The 19,128-nt window shown below is 39.0% G+C and overlaps 1 protein-coding gene across 12 annotated transcripts in view; it reads right to left on the bottom strand.

Moving 5' to 3' along the window:
- rapgef6 (Rap guanine nucleotide exchange factor 6) overlaps positions 1-19,128 on the bottom strand; it is a 262,348-nt gene that overhangs the window by 13,187 nt on the left and 230,033 nt on the right. For 9 of the 12 annotated variants that reach the window (XM_033029271.1, XM_033029274.1, XM_033029281.1 and 6 more), the window contains 4 exons: positions 15,649-15,672; positions 11,922-12,145; positions 9,449-9,625; positions 5,842-5,994 (listed from right to left, as the gene is read on the bottom strand). In XM_033029271.1, coding sequence (XP_032885162.1) covers positions 5,842-5,994; positions 9,449-9,625; positions 11,922-12,145; positions 15,649-15,672 — 578 coding nt within the window. The remainder of the gene's footprint in view (positions 1-5,841; positions 5,995-9,448; positions 9,626-11,921; positions 12,146-15,648; positions 15,673-19,128) is intronic. The other 3 variants (XM_033029275.1, XM_033029278.1, XM_033029279.1) reach the window with 1 other exon arrangement.

Raw genomic sequence — 19,128 nt, 5'->3', positions numbered from 1 at the left:
ACGCATGTACAAAACACTGATTAGACTGCATCTGGAGTATTGTGTTTTGCATTGGTCACCTATTATAGGAAGGATCTTGCTAAGCTTGAAAGAGTGCACAGAAGATTTACAAAGATGTTTCCAGGACTTGAGGGTCTGAGCTATAGGGAGAGATTGGGCAGTTTAGGATTATATTCCTTGGAACCCAAGAGGATGGGGTGTGATCTTATACAAGATCATGATGGGAATAGATAGGGTGAATGCACAGAGTCTTTTACCCAGTGTAGGGGAATCAAGAGGGGAAATATCTAACAGGAATCCAAGGGACAAATTTTTCCCACACTGAGGGAGGTGGGTATCTGGAATAAGCTGCCAGAAGAGATAGCTGAGGCTGATACTATAACAACATTTAAAATACATTTGGACACATACATGGATAGAAAAGGATAGAAGATGCATATGGGCCAAATACTGACAGGTGGGACTAGTGCAATAGGCAAATTGGGCCAATGGTCCTATTTCTGTGCTGTGTTTCTGGAGACTTTAAAAAAAAAATCAAAGTTGGCCCCACGCTCTTTGAACAAGACTAAGGAAATCCAGTTATTCAAACTTAATATGAGGATATAAGCAATACACTTATTGGGGCAGAAAGGCTTTCTACACTATTCTGCCTGCGTTAAACCACAAACTAGATAGTCACAAAATGCTGGATTAACTCAGCGGGACAGGCAGCATCTCTGGAGAGAAGGAATGGGTGACATTTCGGGTCGAGATCCTTCTTATGACTCGAAACGTCATCCATTCCTTCTCTCCAGAAATGTTGCCTGTCCTGCTGAGTTACTCCAGCTTTTTGTGTCTATCTTCGGTTTAAACCAGCATCTGCACTAATACTGCACTACGTAAAGTAGATAGTATTAGTCATATTCCAGATTTTAGAAATTGTTGCATCTTTTCTGACCTTAATCCACCTGTTTTGGCTATTTATAACTATACCAATCATTTCACAATCTATTTCCTACCTTTGAAAAAAAGCTGTGGGTTAAAGCAACAGAAGACGACATGCAATAAAAAAAATAGGGATTCATGCTAATTCCTTCTGTAATCCAGCTAATGGCAGATGGTGCAAGGACGCAGTGATTCTGCACATCTATCTGGAGTTGGACTCTTCACTGCGATGGGACATGAAAAATACTTTTCAGTTATCCATGATATATTTCATAGTTTATTCTTTTTCAGAATAGATGGTGCAAGCAAAGCCAGCTGTTATTGCTGGTCTTTCAATAGCTACATTGAAAGGGTAATGAAAAATATCAAGGAGTTCAAAAAATGCTTTTTAGCATATCTGCTTGTTTTTCAGAAAGGTTAACATAGTTGACAGTGCCAAATATAAAATGGTTTTGGCTGGTACAATATTGATTCTATTATGGCATGTTTATTCCTGTGAGCATTTAAGACCATAAGACATAGGAGCAGAATTAGGCCATTCGGCCCATCGAGTCTACTCTGCCATTCAATCATGGCTGATCTTTCTTTTCCTCTCGGTCCCATTCCCTTGCCTTCTCCCTTTGACAATCTTACTAATCAAGAACATTGATCTTTGCTTTAAAAATACTCAATGACTTGTCCTCCACAGCCATCTGTGGCAAAGAATTCCACAGATTCACCACCCTCTGGCTAAAGAAATTCCTCCTCAAAATTTATGCCAAAACATAATTTTGGTATTACTTGAAAAACATTCGACAGTAAGAGAACAAAAGATTATTTTATTTTCTGATTATTGTTGTCACTGTAGGTAGTTTAGTTTAGAGAGCGTTAGTTTACAGCCTGAAATTAGGCCCTTTGGCCCACTGATTCCACGCTGACCAGCCTTCACCCATACACCAATACTATCCTACACACCAAGGTCAATTTACAGAAGTAAATCTACCTACAGACCTGCATGTCTTTGGAATGTGAAAATAAAACGGAGCACCTGAAGGAAACTCACGTGGTCACAGGGAGAACGTACAAATGTTCACTGCAGCTCAGTACATGTGACAATAATAAACCTAAAACATATTCCAACAATGTTGCTCAAATCCCGTTTCATAATAATGTGTCCCCCATTCAACCTGTAACTGTTTTTTTATGAATCTATAACCAACACAAACTCAGATACGGCTATTGTCAACTCATGGAGGAGTTGGTAGAGGTGTTCTTAAAACCAATATTCACTTTAACTGTGTGGATTAAATTCCAAAAAAGTAATATGAAGTTAATGACTCCAACAGGCAGGCATTATGTATTGTTGATTTAATACTTTTCAATGAATTAAATTATCTGGTCCAGGAAGGAACCTGAAGTATGTTCAAGTTTGTACAATCCTCTTATACCACTATAATGTTCAGTATTTACATTTACACAGAAACAATTTTAGTAGGTGGTAAAATAAAGTCTAAAGGCAGAAGTCTACAAAAAAAAGTTGTACCTAAAGGCTTTTACAATCGGCTAGATCCAAATTACACTAGGTACAACAGGACAATAGTGTTTATACCAGAAATATAATAATTAAGTGATTTCTGCATGTCATCAATGCATTTTCAATGCCGTAGAATTCTGCTAAAATGATTTTTTTAATGACAAAACAGGATAGGATGGGTGAACACTTGTCAATTAAACAGTTCAAAAATAAAATTATCTGTTAAGAAGCATAAAAACTAGAAAAATAACCAACAAATTAAGCTCTGCCACAGTTGTGAAATATTGATTGGTGTAAATGGCTGGAAGAGAGTATTGGTATGATGACCCATGCCTGATCCTAAATTGCACTTAAGTTTTGTACAGGACATCGAGCAGCACTCTCTGAATTACTGAACTTTTCAGCGATGGGTAAACTGTGTAGAAAGTTATCACCGTCGACCCCGTTAGGATTTAGGAAAAAAACAGCTGTACCAGTGCACATTGCATTGTATTAAATTGGAAGCACTCTTGTTTCCCTGATGTCTTAGTGGATAAATGCATCAATCTAGCAGGGTGCCAAATGGCCATTTCACCTAAGCCAGGAACTAGTGGAGGTTGGGTTGGTGCAAAAGGAAAAGAGATAAAAAGCAAGACAAGGAGTTTCTATCCCTTAGACCCTTGAAGAGAGGGAATGGGTGACGTTTCGGGTCAAGACCATTCTTGAGACCCATAAAGTCACCCAATCCTTCTCTCCAGAGATGCTGTCTGTCCTGCTGAGTTACTCCATCATTTTGTGTCTATCCTTGGTATGAACCAATATCTGCAGTTTCTTCCGATGCGTGTCTACCCCTGGTTGCTATAGTCAGAGAGTGGTGGGCGCCTGCTTTCAATTATTTCATTGAATTGTCTATTTCACAGACAATTCATCTAGGTACTATTTAATTTAGGTGGACCACAATAAAATGCGCAAGGTATGTAACACAACAGGCAAATTTAGAGAAACATCCAGTTCCTTAAAAAGTTCCATTCGAGTTAGCTTACAAGTGCAAAAAAAACGTCATTGTAATTATCCAGCAGTCTGAAACTGGCATTTTGAAATCTGCTTTTCTGTAATCTTGCTAAACAGAGACTGTAAAACGGCTGAAATGTCTACCAGAAAAAATGGGACAATTCTGGGATTGTACTCTTGATGGATAAAACTCAAGGTCACAATTTCAGCCAAAGGGCAATGGGAAATGGAGGCATGGAACTTTTCTGTAATGATGGTAGAGTTAGAAGGAAGATCACCAAAATGCTTCCAAATTGCCAGTTTCAGATGTGGGTATCTGGGAATAGATTAAATTATTCCTTCTCAAATCTGGAATACAGTACATGGAAAAAGGGAAGCCACAGTAACTTATTAGGACAACAAATATATATATAAAAACATAAAAAATTCACATTGCTTTCCTTGTACTCTGCACACAGTGCTCTACCTTTGGAACCAGCCGCACGGAAGTCAGTTCCATCCGCTATCACATACAGTGTATCTCGGAATGTCTTGTCTGAACTGTCCCTTCCTTTTCCTTTAATTCTGCCAAACCAATATACATAGAAGATGGAGAAACGCTCATATAGTTTTCCTTCTTTTCTTCCTCATCATCCTAGGGTACAACCATTCAAAAGGTCGAGTGGTGGTGGTGCTGCTGCCTTTTTGGATTGTCCCTATGGTCGGAGCAGCTCCTTTATCTGAAACACCTGGTACATGTCCTGCAGTTCCTTTTGCCTCCTTCCTGTCTGCTGAAGCCTGCCTGTCTCTGGAAGAGCTTCTTTCTCGGAACCTCCTGAAGGGCGACCTCATTCTCTTTCTACTCTTTGATTCCTGTTCTCTCTCGCTTCTAGCACCTACGGGCTCACTCGCAACTGCGCTGCCCGTCAGGCCTGTAATCTGCTGGATTTTCTTTTGCAAATAGACACCACCTATTCCACAGGTATGTGCCACAGTGCTCTTGTGCCTGACCTCACTAGCAAGGGAAGAAGAGCAGGTGGATACATTTGGTGGACTTGAACATTGTGGCCACAATGGTATATCACCTGGTAGAAAAAGGGAGGAAATGTTTAAATGTTAAAATAACTCATCCAGCAACATAAATATCTAAACATCTGAGGCCATTTTGCTTTCTTGTGGCACAAGTTGTCATAAATCTAGTGTGTCTCAGTCAAAGGTTTATTATCCTGTATTATCCGTGGTTAAATATAAATGATAAACATGATATATCTTGGGTACTTTTAGTTACTTCCTTTGAAGCTTAGTCTTGAAATCCACATTTTAATAATATCTAATCGAGACTATGGAATCTGATATTTAAACTCTAATGAAAGGTCTCTCAATTTCTGCTTCACGGAATAGTTGTCTTCGCTTCTTCAGAAGATGTTGCTGGAATATAATTCCACAACCATAAATACAAATTTAATCCCTGGAGCGAGTGGTCATTATTCAAAATGAACCTTGACATAAGGTACTAACTAGCCTTTTGACCGAGAGGTGCCCACATATACTAAATTACCCGAAACAAATTCTGCTAACAATACTGCTGAAGTAAAGCTACAAATTCATCCAATTCTTCAAAGTTAATGGTAATGCTCTTTATATGAAACTCATTAATAGAAAGTAAAGGTGCTCACAAAAAAATCAGCTAAACCATTACTGTCCAAAAAAAAAAGTGCTAGAGAAACTCAGTTGGTCAGGAAGCATCCATGGAGAAAATGAACAGGCAACATTTTGGGTCAGGATCCTTTTCAGACTGATTGAGGAAGAGCTGGAAAAGCTTGGGGACAGTTTCTACCCAGCTGTTATCAGGCAACTGAACCATCCTACCACAGCTAGAGAGCAGTCCTGAACTGCTACCTCTCTCATTGGAGACACTAGTAGTATCTTTGATTGGACTTTACTGGACTTTATCTTGCACCAAACGTTATTCCGTTACCACGCATCTGTAAACTGTGAATGGCTCGACTGTAATCATGTTTTATCTTTCCACTGATTGGTTAGTATGCAACAAAAGCTTTTCACTGTACCGCGGTACATGTGACAATACATTAAGTTATTAAAACTAAAATGTAAAGCCTGAGGAATGTCAAAAACAAGAACTAAATGTGTATGAATACACTAATACACATTTAATTTTATTTTTTGATGTTACACACTAATGTAATATAATAAAATGTCCAATGATCTTAAGAGTTGAAAGGGAACACAAGAACGGGGACCCCGGTGAGTTCAAAGGGAGTATTGGAGACATCCCCTGGCTAATAGGATTTCTGAATGGTTGGTTAGCAGATCATCAACATTTTATCATACTTTTATTTCTTTTAATTAGTAAAATAAGACTGGCCATTGGTGGTTTTCTGGTGTAAAAATTATGCTCCGTGGCTGAAGGTTACCTTTTCGTGGGGAGTTTTGAGGAGAAGCGGGAGGGGAAGAGAGTTGTGATGATGCTGTTGACACTGTGTCATCAGTATTCTTCTTGCTTCGATCAGCTTGTACTTCATCGGACACGACTAAAGACTTCTTCAAGGCTTGCGGAGAATTGGTACCTAGGGAAATAAAATAAATCAGATTACATTTGAAAAATCAACCAAAAAAAACTGCAGGTGAAAATTTGAATTAAAAACAAAATGCAATAAATAATCAGCAGGTCAGGCAACATACTGTTGTGATAGAACAATGTTATTGCTTCAGGCCTGACAAAGGGTCCTTTCACTAAAACAGTTCTCCTGACTATGGGCGCTGTCGGTATAAGTTACAAATTGTCGGTAGTGTGTAGGATTGGAGGGATTCAGTGTATGGGGATCGCTGGTCGGTGTGCACAAGGTGGACCGAAGGGCTTGTTTCCACACTGTATCTCTAAACTAAATTAAATTTGGGTTTTTCCAATTTTTGACTTTGAATCCACATGCATAGTCCCTTTCCAGTATGCTCTAGTTCACTTGGGGCAGCAGTGCAGCAAAATTCAATGGCATGAGACAACGTTAACTAACACTATTCTTTGCCGAATGGTTCAGTACGCTCTACATTTTATAAATTAAATACAGTGAAAATATGTTTTATTACATTACCCACATTAATTTTCACAACCTCTGCAACTAATCGTGTTCCCAGCACAACACCTAGCCACTGCAATTTAACATTTTAGTTTACAGGTTGGTTTCAATGAGCAGATGATGCTGCAACAAAGCACGAGGAATAAATTAAAGAGCTCACTGAATTTTAGTCAGGATTTTAAAATACATTAGGCTTATAAGGTCCCACATAGGAGATTAGTGGGCAAAATTAGGGCACATGGTATTGAGGGTAGAGTGCTAACATGGATAGAAAATTGGTTGGCAGACAGGAAACAAAGAGTAGGGATTAATGGGTCCCTTTCAGAATGGCAGGCAGTGACTAGTGGGGTACTGCAAGGCTCGGTGCTGGGACTGCAGCTATTTACAATATACATCAATGATTTGGTTGAAGGGATTCAAAGTAACATTAGCAAATTTGCAGATGACACAAAACTGGGTGGCAGTGTGAACTGTGAGGAGGATGCTATGAGAATGCAGGGTGACTTGGACAGGTTGGGGGAGTGGGCAGATGCATGGCAGATGAAGTTTAACGTGGATAAATGTGAGGTTATCCACTTTGGTATCAAAAACAGGAAGGCAGATTACTATCTAAATGGCGTCAAGTTGTGAAAAGGGGAAGTACAACGGGATCTGTGGGTCCTTGTACATCAGTCTATGACAGTAAGCATGCAGGTACAGCAGGCAGGGAAGAAAGCGAATGGCATGTTGGCCTTTATAACAAGAGGAGTCGAGTATAGGAGCAAAGAGGTCCTTCTGCAGTTGTACAAGGCCCTAGTGAGACCACACCTGGAGTATTATGTGCAGTTTTGGTCCCCTAATTTGAGGTAGGCCATTCTTGCTATTGAGGGAGTGCAGCGTAGGTTTATAAGGTTAATGGATGGCGGGTGTCAAATGCTGAGAGAATGGAGCGGCTGGGCTTGTACACTCTGGAGTTTAGAAGGATGAGAGGTAATCTTATTGAAACATATAAGATTGTTAAGGGTTTGGACATGCTAGAGGCAGGAAACATGTTCCTGCCTCTAGCAATGTTGGGGGAATCCAGAACCAGGGGCTACAGTTTAAGAATAAGGGGTAAGCCATTTAGAACGGAGACGAGGAAACACTTTTTCCTCAGAGAGTTGTGAATCTGTGGAATTCTCTGCCTCAGAGAACGGTGGAGTCCGGTTCTCTGGATACTTTCAACAGAAGCTAAATAGGGCTCTAAAAGATAGCGGAGTCAGGGAATATGGGGAGAAGGCAGGAACGGGGTACTAATTGGGGATGATCAGCCAAGATCACATTAAATGATGGTGCTGGTTCGATGGGCCGAATGGCCTACTCATGCACCTATTGTCTATATTTGGAACCCAAGAATGAAAGGGTTGTGTTTATTTCAGAACAGACCATAGAAACACTACAGTACAGAGGCAGCCATTAGGCCCATCGTGTCCATGCCAGCTCCTAGAACAGCAATTTGGTCATCCCTATTCCCCTCTATTTAGTTGCATTTACTGTCATGTGTGCTGAGGTACAGTGAAATGCTTTTGTTGCGTTCTAACCAGTCAGCGAAATAACTATACATGATTAATATCGTGCCATTCACTCTTACTTACGGTACAACCTGAAAGTCATTTACGATGCTATCTTATTCCTTTTTGAAAGCCCTGACTGGTTCTATCACCACCTTGACAGTGAGTGAGCTCCTTTTATTCAAAATGTTAAATCTGTCCTTTCCAGTCTTTGATCCATGCTCTAGCGAAAACAGCTTCATTCTGGTTTATTCCATTAATCTTGTAACAGAAAACACTCAAAACTGGAACCATCTGTTTCTGTAATTTCTCTTGGGATCTTAAATCCTTTCCAAAGTTTGATCACCAGAACCGAAAACAATGCCCTGGCTGGTACTCAGTGTTTTATAGGCTTTAAACATAACTTTCCTGCTTTTGAGCTCTCTGCTTCTGTGTGTTGTGTTAAGCTTATAAATATCTGAATCTGACCATAAATCTCACACGTCTGCATTTTATTGTTCATTCTGCACTAGATCTGACCAGGCAAATCATCTGAGTGACAATTTCTTAATGTAATTAATCCCAAAGGTGGCAGGCCAGTTCCCTAATATTTTTTTTTTTAAAGGTTTCAAGTGATTCGACATGTCTCCAAATAGTCTAACAAGCATCTACAGATGCCTGCTGAAAGTATCCTGACTGGTTGCATCATGAACCTGATATGGCAAATCCAATGCATAGGAACACAAGTGGTTACAGAGTGTGATGGACTCAGCCTGATCCATCACGGGCACAGGCCTCCCCTCCAACCACCTTCACTATCGTTGGATCAAAATCATGGCAATCTCTACCCAACAGCTTTATGGATATACAGACACCTCAAGAACTGCAGCGATTCAAGGGGGTAGATTCAAGGCAATCAGGCAAGGGGAAGTAAATGCAAATTCCACGTCACTTAAATTAATGTAAATAAAATATCATGAGGGTGAAAATCAATAATAACCTCAAATAAGCTCTGAATTACATAGACCATTATTGCACTATAATTGTTTGCTTTTTATGTGTACATATGTGTGTGTGAGTATATATATATATATATATATATATATATAATATATAGACATACTTACATTATATATATAGACATACTTACATTATATATATATATATATATATATAATATATATATATAGACATACTTACATTATATATATAGACATACTTACATTATATATATATATATATATATTTTATGTGAGTATTTCTATATATACACACTGAACATTTTTTTCTCGTTTATTATTTTGTTAACAGTGTACTATGTTTACATATTCAGTTGTGCTGGTGCAAGTAAGAATTTCATTGTTCTATCTGGGACATATAACAATATAACACTTGACTCTTAACAAGCAATTTCCATTAGAAATGGATAAAACAGTTACCAAATGCCGGGGCTGAGACTTTCTTGCGTGAACTACTCAAAGCTACTGCTGGCACTTGCAGTGCTTGGCTCATTCTTTGCTGTGCTTGGTGCTTGCCTTGTTGACCAGATGACCTCGTAATCACTGGGGACATGTCTGAGCTTTTATAGGACCGTCGCTCTCCAAGGTTCTTGCTTACTGTTACAAAAACAAAACTAATTAATAGCAGTCATTGACTCCTAAAAAAAATCTAGCATTTACAACTGAAGTTAATTAGTCTTTAATTATTTTGTAACTGAAGTTAATTAATCTCATGCACAAAATGAGAATCAGATATTTCAGAGAAAATGCATCTTTACTTGAACTGTACTGAAAAATAGAATGTTTTCAGGAAATAACATTTTTTTAATATAATGCCCACAACCCAGTATAACCATTATACTTCTTATTCCTAACTCAAAATTACTTACTGCTGATTTACGAATTGAACCAATTATACTAATAAATGTTTTGAGTACAACAGCATTTCTTGGTGTTTTTTTAATTCAAATCAGTGATTATGTAGGTAGAAAATGCCTCTTAAATGTATTTTAAAGTTTTGTATCATGTTCTCTAGGTTGCTTATTCTCAGTTGTACATTGGTTATCAATAAATATACAATTTCCATTATTTATTCCCATTACTCTCCCACAATTAATATTTTTTCCACAATGAAAATCCATTTAACCTATTTGATTTATTTTCATTACTCAACACTCCATTGCTCCCACAACCACCTGATGGCAGTGTGGTCTTGCAACACTTGGCAGCAATTAACAATACTGGCACATTGCAACAATCTCTTTTTTATTATTTTCCTATATCACATAAAAGATCAGACCACTGAAATTAGCAGTTTAGCTTTTAAGGTCCTATCTGTAATTTTGAAAGTAAAGATGGTGCAGCATTTTGCAACAAGATCAATGCTGATTTAAATATATTTTGACATTCATTCTTTCCCTCACCTTGTTTATCCTAACCATACACCTGCTGCAGCTGAGAGGTTGAATAGGCATCTGACTCCTATTCCCCCAAGAGTTCCCATCTGTGACAAGCTACTTGGTGACGTGAATAAGAAACAGCAAGAACTTTCAGGGATTTCAATTTTACTTTGAGAATAAATATAGAAACAAAAAACTGCAGACGCTGGCTTATACCAAAGATAGACACAAAGTTCTGGAGTAACTCAGCTGGTCTGAAGAAGGGTCCCGACCTGAAACGTTACCTATCCTTTTATTCCAGAGATGCTGCCAGACCAGCTGAGTTACTCCAGCAGTTTGTGTCTATCTTTAATTTGAGTCTAAACTGATAAGCTTCCATGATGAATACTGCACCATCTTGTGGAAAGGGTTCAATCCTCTACAATTATACATTCTATAGCCTATCTATAGTGATGCTGCATCATTATACAATATAATATACCCTCTGTTATGTACCTCTGATCATTTTTTTAAAATGTATCTTCTTTTGGCTTAAAGTCCAAAAAGAAACAAAGACAGTACATTTACACATAGCAAGCTGATAATGACTGGCACTTTGCTTTGGTGACATCAGTCAAAGGTCAAATGTGCTCTCCTCTTAGTTCAGTAAATGTAGGTGGTTAGGAAGTGAATCATGTAAATTAGTGAAGCTAAGCCCTACCTTTGCTGAACTGGAGAACTCGACCAAGAGAGCACCATATTATAGTTGAGTGAGAATGGAAAGTAAGCCAAGGATTGCACTCTGGTCGCCATATGAATGGGAATATATCAGCTGGAGAGTTGACTTGATTCTTGTGAGATTGCTAACATTGATTGTATTGGTTACAAATAAATTATTACCTAATTGGGCAAATATCAATGCTAACTGTGGTAGCACAGTGGCACAGCAGCAGAGCTGTTGCCTCACAGCACCAGAGACCCAGGTTGTACCCTGACTACAGGTGCTGTTTGTGTGGAGTTAGTACGTTTTCCTTGTGACCACTTGTTTTTTCTCTGGTTTTCTCCCACATTTCAAAAAAGTGCGGGTTTGTAGGTTAATTGGCGTTTGCAAATTGCCACTTTTATCCATTTCTAATGCGAAATGTGATAACATAGAACTAGTGTATGGGTGATTGATGGTCAGCATGCATTTGGTGGGCCGATGGGCCTGGTTCCACTGATTCCCTAAGTGAAATTCTGACAAAAATAGGTTATGAAATCCAGGAAAGGATGGGAAAAAAAACTGTTGTTAATACGTATGACCTTTGCTTGTTAATGCTGATTTAAAAAAAATCCAAAGGCCAAATGATGGACACTAATTATTCTGTATTTACTTCTGAAGGCCTTCAGTATCATCTGCTACCCAAACAAAAATAATGTTTAATATCACTAATGATAAAAACTGCTTCTGCTTAAAATGATGTTCATGTAATAAAATGCAGGGATGCTGCTTCATTTAAAATTCAACGCAATAAACATCTCTGGAGTTCACTCACATGTGCCATAAGCAGGCTCACATTGCAGTGACATTAATTGAATGTTCTCCTCATTTGTCTCCACGTTTAAGTTTGAGAGATACTGCTTAACCTTCCGAGCCATTTGTGCATCTTCATAAAGTTTCTTAGCGTTAAGTAGCGAGCTGCGACGCGCCCGCTTCTTATGACCCCCACCTTGCACTGAATCCAGCACATTGGAATTTGTGCTGCCTTGACTTAATGACCTGTGCAGAGGGAAGAAAGGGAAATCAAAACGCAGCAGCCTTTGGCAGCAACTTACAGAAACCAGTGCATGCAGTGAATGGGGAGGATGAGTGTTAGTTCATGGCAGCTGCTGCCACTTCATCAGCATCGCATGCCCACATTATTAATCAAAAAATATTTATGAGAAACAGGTCTTGTACGTCAGAGAGGAATTATTGCAATAAGTTAACAGAAATCAGGACACGGCTAAAATGTTCAAGTCATGTAGTTTCTCCTGACCATATTATTAAAGATTTACATAGATAAAATACTATGAGAATTGACAGGAAATTTGCTTTCATTTAGTAAACTGCAGGTGCATCACTCTGCAAGCTACTGTATCTGGTGATTGGTTTGTTTCAATATAAGAATAGAAATTTCTATGCACAAACAAGACTCCCATGATAGATAGTGTTACTGGATGGCAATTGATGGTGGTGGGGAGTGGACAGTGAACCCCTTGGCGGCAATCCCCACCCTTGATGCATGCCCCTGGGAAATAGTGTGCGATGTGGACTAGAAAAATAATATTGTTTCCACTCCCTTTTTCATTTTGGTGTTCTTAAACTGCAAATTTTTGTTTTAAATGCATTTTTTAATCCAATCAGAGAAATTATTGCTTTAAACATCTCAATAACAACATTAAATATATATGTGTATTCATTTCAGCATTGGGAGCATTTAAACATTGGAATGCAAGAGAAACAATGCACAGGAAATGAATTGTCATCTCCCTTCCACATGGCTACCAGTCTTCATGTTTTTAAAAACATTCATTCTGTTCATTAGTAAATCAATTGCAAGTTTATTTATGTTTGGTATTTGGCATGGTCCTGATTTCAGCTAAATGTTAAATGCCTTGAGTCTTGCAGTTGCCCAGAACGGAATTGGCCTTCGGTCCACCAGAGCCTCACTCACCTCCGAGGCAGGATCTCCCCTGAACATGGCTACTTTGACTATCCCTGAATGCTATATGCCTTTCCAAATGTATATAAATCCCGTCTCCAATAATTTTCCTACCACTGACGCATTGTTCACTGGCCTGTAGTTATCTGGCTTATCCCTGCTGTCCTTCTTAAATATAATTACAATAACTATTCTTTAGTCTTCCAGCATTTCACCTGTGACTAATGGAAGATGCAAGAATCTCTATCAAGGTCACAGTTATCTCCTCCCACGTTTCCCCAGAGCAACCTTGGCTAGATCTCTTCCAGCCCTGGGGATTTATCAACCCTTATGCTTCTGAAGATTTCAAACCTGCTGCAGATTATCTGCATACCCCTCTCTGAACTCACCATCTTCCACCCTTTCTTTTCGATGAATGTTGATGAGAAGTATCCATCCCCACATCTTTTAGATCCACACATTGATTATCCCTTTGGTTCCCAAAGGGACACACTCTTCCCTGGCTACCCTATTGCTCTTTATACAGATAGTCTTGGGATTCTCCTTACCTTATTTCCTATCGGATATCTTAATTTCTCTCAATATACCTAAGCCAATAAGTATAATTTTTGTTGTATTCACTAATGCACCATTTTCTAGTGTTTCCTCTCGTCTTTTTTCTACTGTAATTAGCTGTTCAATGCCCAATGCTTCACTTTAAACTGTGTAGGAAGGAACTGCAGAAGTTGGTTTAAACCGAAGACAGACCCATAAGCTGGAGTAACTCAGCGGTACAGGCAGCATCTCTGGAGAGAAGGAATGGGTGGCGTTTCGGGTCGAGACCTTTCTTCAGACCCGAAACGTCACCCATTCTTTCTCTCGAGAGATGCTGTCTGTACCGCTGAGTTACTCCAGCTTATGGGTCTGTCTTCGGTTTAAACCAGCTTCTGCAGTTACTTCCTGAGTTACTCCAGCTTTTTCTGTCCATCACTTTAAAATATTTTATCTGTGTATTGAAAATCCCTCAGTGGTCTAACCCCAACTCCACCTATGTACCTCTTAGTCCATTCCGAAGTCCCATGCTAAAAGTCAAGGCCGACAATCCAGCACCCCACTGACAGATTGCTACTTCACAAGAACCATTAATCTCGGGTTCTGTTTTATTTCTTAGATAGACCAAAAAAAAAAAATTACATGGCACTATTGCAAAGTGATTCAGGGAAGTGTAGCAATCCATATTTCCAAACTGACAAATTATCTGGTGATTATCAGTGTTTGTGGAAGCCAATGCATAAATTTCCTATGAGATTTCCTGCATTACTACAGTGATTACAATTCATTCATACTTGAGCAGCTGTAAAGTGTTTTTGGATGTTTTCAAAGGGATATCAATATCACTATAGTAATGCCAGTTGTTTTGTCTTATAACTCCTCACTCAATATACTTCTATTTCTCCTTTTGATTTTGTGAAAACTCATTCCAACTCAATTCCCAGCAGTGTTTCTACTTTATCCAAAATCTTGTAGTACCATATAAATCAGAAGTATAGTTGTTATTGCTAAAGCGTGCAGTGACAATTTCAACCATGTTTCCAGGAATATATTTGTTATTTTTTAACATTAACTATTGTTAAACAGTATTATAAGAGTGGAACAAGGACAAGGGGTCACAGTTTAAGGATAAGGGGGAAATCTTTTAGGACCGAGATGAGAAAAACATTTTTCACACAGAGTGGTGAATCTATGGAATTCTCTGCCACAGAAGGTAGTTGAGGCCAGTTCATTGGCTATATTTAAGAGGGAGTTAGATGTGGCTCTTGTGGCTAAAGGAAGTATGGAGAGAAGGCAGGTACAGGATACTGAGTTGGATGATCAGCCATGATCATATTGAATGGAGGTGCAGGCTCGAAGGGCCGAATGGCCTACTCCTGCACCTAATTTCTATGTTTCTATGGAACAAAAATTGATCTGACGATGGGTCATTAACCTGAAAAATGAACTCTTCCCAGATGCTTCCTGACCTTTGAGTATTTCTGGTATTATTTTTATTGCTATTTTATATCATGTTCTGTGGGAAATTGTAATATTATACTGGATTGGTAATGATCCCATTATAATTATGAAGAATGCAGTGAATTGGTTAACGTTTAATTAATCATGCTGCACAGAATCTCTACCTATCTGATATCAAGTGTCTGAAGTCAGTACACACTCCATTACTCATCACAAATACCAACATTCTCATATCAATGGGCCTACAATTATCCATTACTAATACAATTGCAAAACACAACATTTACGGAAAAATACTCTTTACTTGCAAAATAAATGCACAAACCCAGACAGTCTTAAAACAAGATCATGTTACCACAGCTTGTAAACGTTTTAAAGAAATGCATGCATTTTTTGTTGTAAAAGACACTTCGCTGAGATGGTTTAAGAAGTAATTCTGCAATATAACATGATATTTTAAAGGGACAATAGGTGGGTTGGGTATTAGGTTAAGCGAGACATGCTGTTTTACAGGGCGGGCAGTTGTGAGGAGGATGCAGAGCTGGTTACGTGCCAAAACATCAGCACCTGTGCACAGACTACTTACCCCAAACTCCTCCATCTCTTCTTCCTGTAAGTGAGAGCCATGAACATTGAAGCATGTGTTCAAAGAAAAAGGCAGAAAAGACAAACCAGTTCAGAAGAGCAAGAGGATAAGGGGAAGAGTTCAGTACAAGGGAACGGAGAGTGCTATAAAACTGGCACCACTGATCGACATAATCATATCAAAGGGGTCTAGTTTACTTCTGAAGGAACATCAAGAAAATACACACAAAATGCTGGAGTAACACAGCGAGACAGGCAGCATCTCTGGTGAGAATGCTGCCTGACCCGCTGAGTTACTCCAAGATTTTGTGTCTATCTTCGCTTTAAACCAGCATCTGCAGTTCCTTCCTACACATCAAGAACATACCACTGATATCAACAAACAAACTGGTGGAATAATTCTGTGGGTTAAGCAGCATCTGTGAAAGCAAACAGACAGTAGATGTTTTGGGTCAAGACTGAGGACTGAGAAGGGAGAGGAAAGATATCCAGTATATCGAAGTGAGAGCGTATAGAAGGGAGAGGCAAACGCTGGTAGGTGATAGGTGGAACCAGATTTGGGGGAGTGGGTGGCAGTGATGGGCAGGTGGAACCAGGTGGGGGAGGAAGATGTGTCTAAGTAAAGGGGTGAGTGAGGGTGAAGGGGGGTTATGGAAAAGATGAGCAAAGGGAGGGAGACCTTGGGTGGCCTGGTGTTATTGCAAAAGGAACACGGGGGAGTGGGTTAGCTGGTTACAACAATCACCATCCAGCCTCCATCTCTACCCTTTGCGGTCACCTCAATCTACGTAAAAGCTATTTCTTGTTTCTGCCCATCACCTATGATTGTCTCAGAACTTCCCCTCCTTCTCCAACACCTGGGTCCATTTGCCTATCTTCTTCTCCCCTCCCCTTTAATGCTGTTCCATCTATCTCCAGCCTTTGACTCAACCATCCATCTCACTTCTAGATACTGGCCATCTATCCTCCCCCACCGCAAACAAGTCGACACATCCTTTTTGCCTCCACAGATACTGTTCTATCCACCAGGTTCTTCTAGCAGTTTATTTTTTGCTCCAGTTTCTGATGGTCTTTCTGTGGTCTTTTGTATACTACTGATATCTTGACAATGAAACCACTGAATGGTCATAACACTGAATATTCAAGCCTGAAAATTGAATTTTAATGAGGTGAAATAAAAACTCCAAAATAAGCACATTAAAGATCTTATTACAAATCACCCTTTTCTCTCAGCCTTCTAGGTATTACAGTAAGAGATGTTGCAGGATTGGAACTGGATTACAGACAACTTCAGATTTTCTGCTACATCCATTTACTATTTTGAAGCCAATTTTATTTCAGGTTAGTTTCTAGCCTGATGTTGGTGGAGTCCAGAACCAGGGGCCACAGTTTAAGAATAAAGGGTAAGCCATTTAGAACGGAGATGAGGAAACACTTTTTCACACAGAAAGTTGTGAGTCTGTGGAATTCTCTCCAAGAGAGAGGCTAGATAGGCTCTTGAAGCCGCGGAGCAGAGGATATGGGGAGAGAGAGGAGGGTATTGATGTGGAAGGATCAGTCATGATCATATTGAATGGGCGTGCTGGCTGAAGGGCTGATGGCCTACCCTGCACCTATTGTTTTTACTGTATTATGTGTGAAATGTTTAAGTTTCATGGCGATGCTCCGGTATTCCTGGAAATGTCTTTCATTTGACTGTACAACTGTTGCTACTTGCACGATGACAATTAGGTTGATTTATTATGTGTGAAATGTTTTAAGTTTCATGTGCGATGCTCCGGTATTCCCTGGGAAATGATTGATTGATTGGATTGATTGTCTACTGCGTGTTGCCTTCTGACTAAAACTGTTCCCCTAAAGTACATTTCATTCAATTAACCCAGAAATCTAAATACAATTAACGGAAAAATTATTTTGTTTGTTACGTGGTTTTGTCTTTCAGAAAATTCTGAGAAGCTTATATTGGAATCTTGAAACTATCAGGTACTTGAACACTGCATCACGCTAACCTCAGCAACTAAGAACCTCTTTCATTGTACTGAGGACTTCAAGTTTATTTTGTACTAGTATTACAGTTATTAATTTATTAGTTTAAAATATATATATATATTAATTATCAGTGTGCATTGTATTTATGGGCCTATTAATCTGTTTCACGTAAGAATTTCATTGTTCCGTTATCGCTACATATGACAATTAAATACCCTTGACTCTCTACGACTCCTGACTCTTTGAATCAAAGCAGGGTATTCCAACCATTTTTACATTTGGGAAAATTATTTGGGAAAATTTACATTTAAGTAAAATGGCCACGAAAAGCTCCAAATTGACAAGAGCCTTGAAGCATCATCCGGAAGTGAAGAAAATGGTCCAAATTTTCTAGGGTTCTCTTAGTTTCCATTTGAAACACCAACAAAATATACGGCGTACTTCTTCAATACAGGCTACAACCTTTCACATTGCTTCAATATATCTGCTTCTAACCAGCAGGAAAAGGAGGATAAGTTGAAAGGCACTAACAAGAAAGGGGACATTTACCTTCATTTATAAACATTTAACATTATAAACCAGTGGAATTGCTTTCCTTTTTGGATCTGAAGCACAAATCTTTTCACTGCGATCAATATAGCCAAACATTTTTTAATGATGGCCTCTATAGGTACTAAGCTGAGTGACCAATTAAACAAGGAAGAAAGAAAACAAAAGAAGGCATGTAAAATTAATGAAAACATATCATTCCATGCCTCAATCCTGAGGATTCAAATTTTAGATCACTTTGTCAACAGTACTTAAACTATGAAATTATTATTTCCCTTTCTAAGATTATTTCAATAATATGAGGAATTTAAAAAACAGAATTAATGGAAGATAGGGGAGATGCCTCATTAAAGATCCAGTGCTACTTTTGTTTTTATTTTTAATTAGCCTTCAATACCCTAATATCAAAAAAGATAATTCCCATACTTCTGGACGTTAGGTTTGGAGACTCCATCTCCCACTGGCTTCTGGACTTTGACTGGTAAACCACAGTCAGTTAGAATTGGCCTTACATTTCCTTCACTCTGGCCCTCATCACCAGTGCCTCTCAATGTTGCGTGCTCTACTTCCTGCACATCCACCATTGTATTGCCAAACATAATTCTAACTCAATCATTAAGCTCACCAATGCAACCACTGTTGTGGGCCAGATCAACAACAATGAGAAAATAAATCTCAAACCCTGTGCCCGGTAACAATGTAACCGTTAATGTCAGCAAGACAAAGAGCTGGCTATTGACCTAAGGAAGTGAGTGGGCCAACAATACTCTGTTTCCATGAATGGAGCTGCTGTAGTGATGGTCAACACCTTCAAGTTCCTAGACATCCATTTCACCAAAAACCTAACTCGGGCCCTTCACACTGACACGGTGATTTAAAAAAAAAAGACATATACTATCTTATGTGTCTGAGAAGATTCAGCATATCCACGAGGATTCTCTCG

Source organism: Amblyraja radiata, chromosome 11, assembly GCF_010909765.2.
Source record: "Amblyraja radiata isolate CabotCenter1 chromosome 11, sAmbRad1.1.pri, whole genome shotgun sequence".
Classification (NCBI taxonomy): domain Eukaryota; kingdom Metazoa; phylum Chordata; class Chondrichthyes; order Rajiformes; family Rajidae; genus Amblyraja; species Amblyraja radiata.
This window is presented reverse-complemented; position numbering and strand designations above follow the sequence as displayed.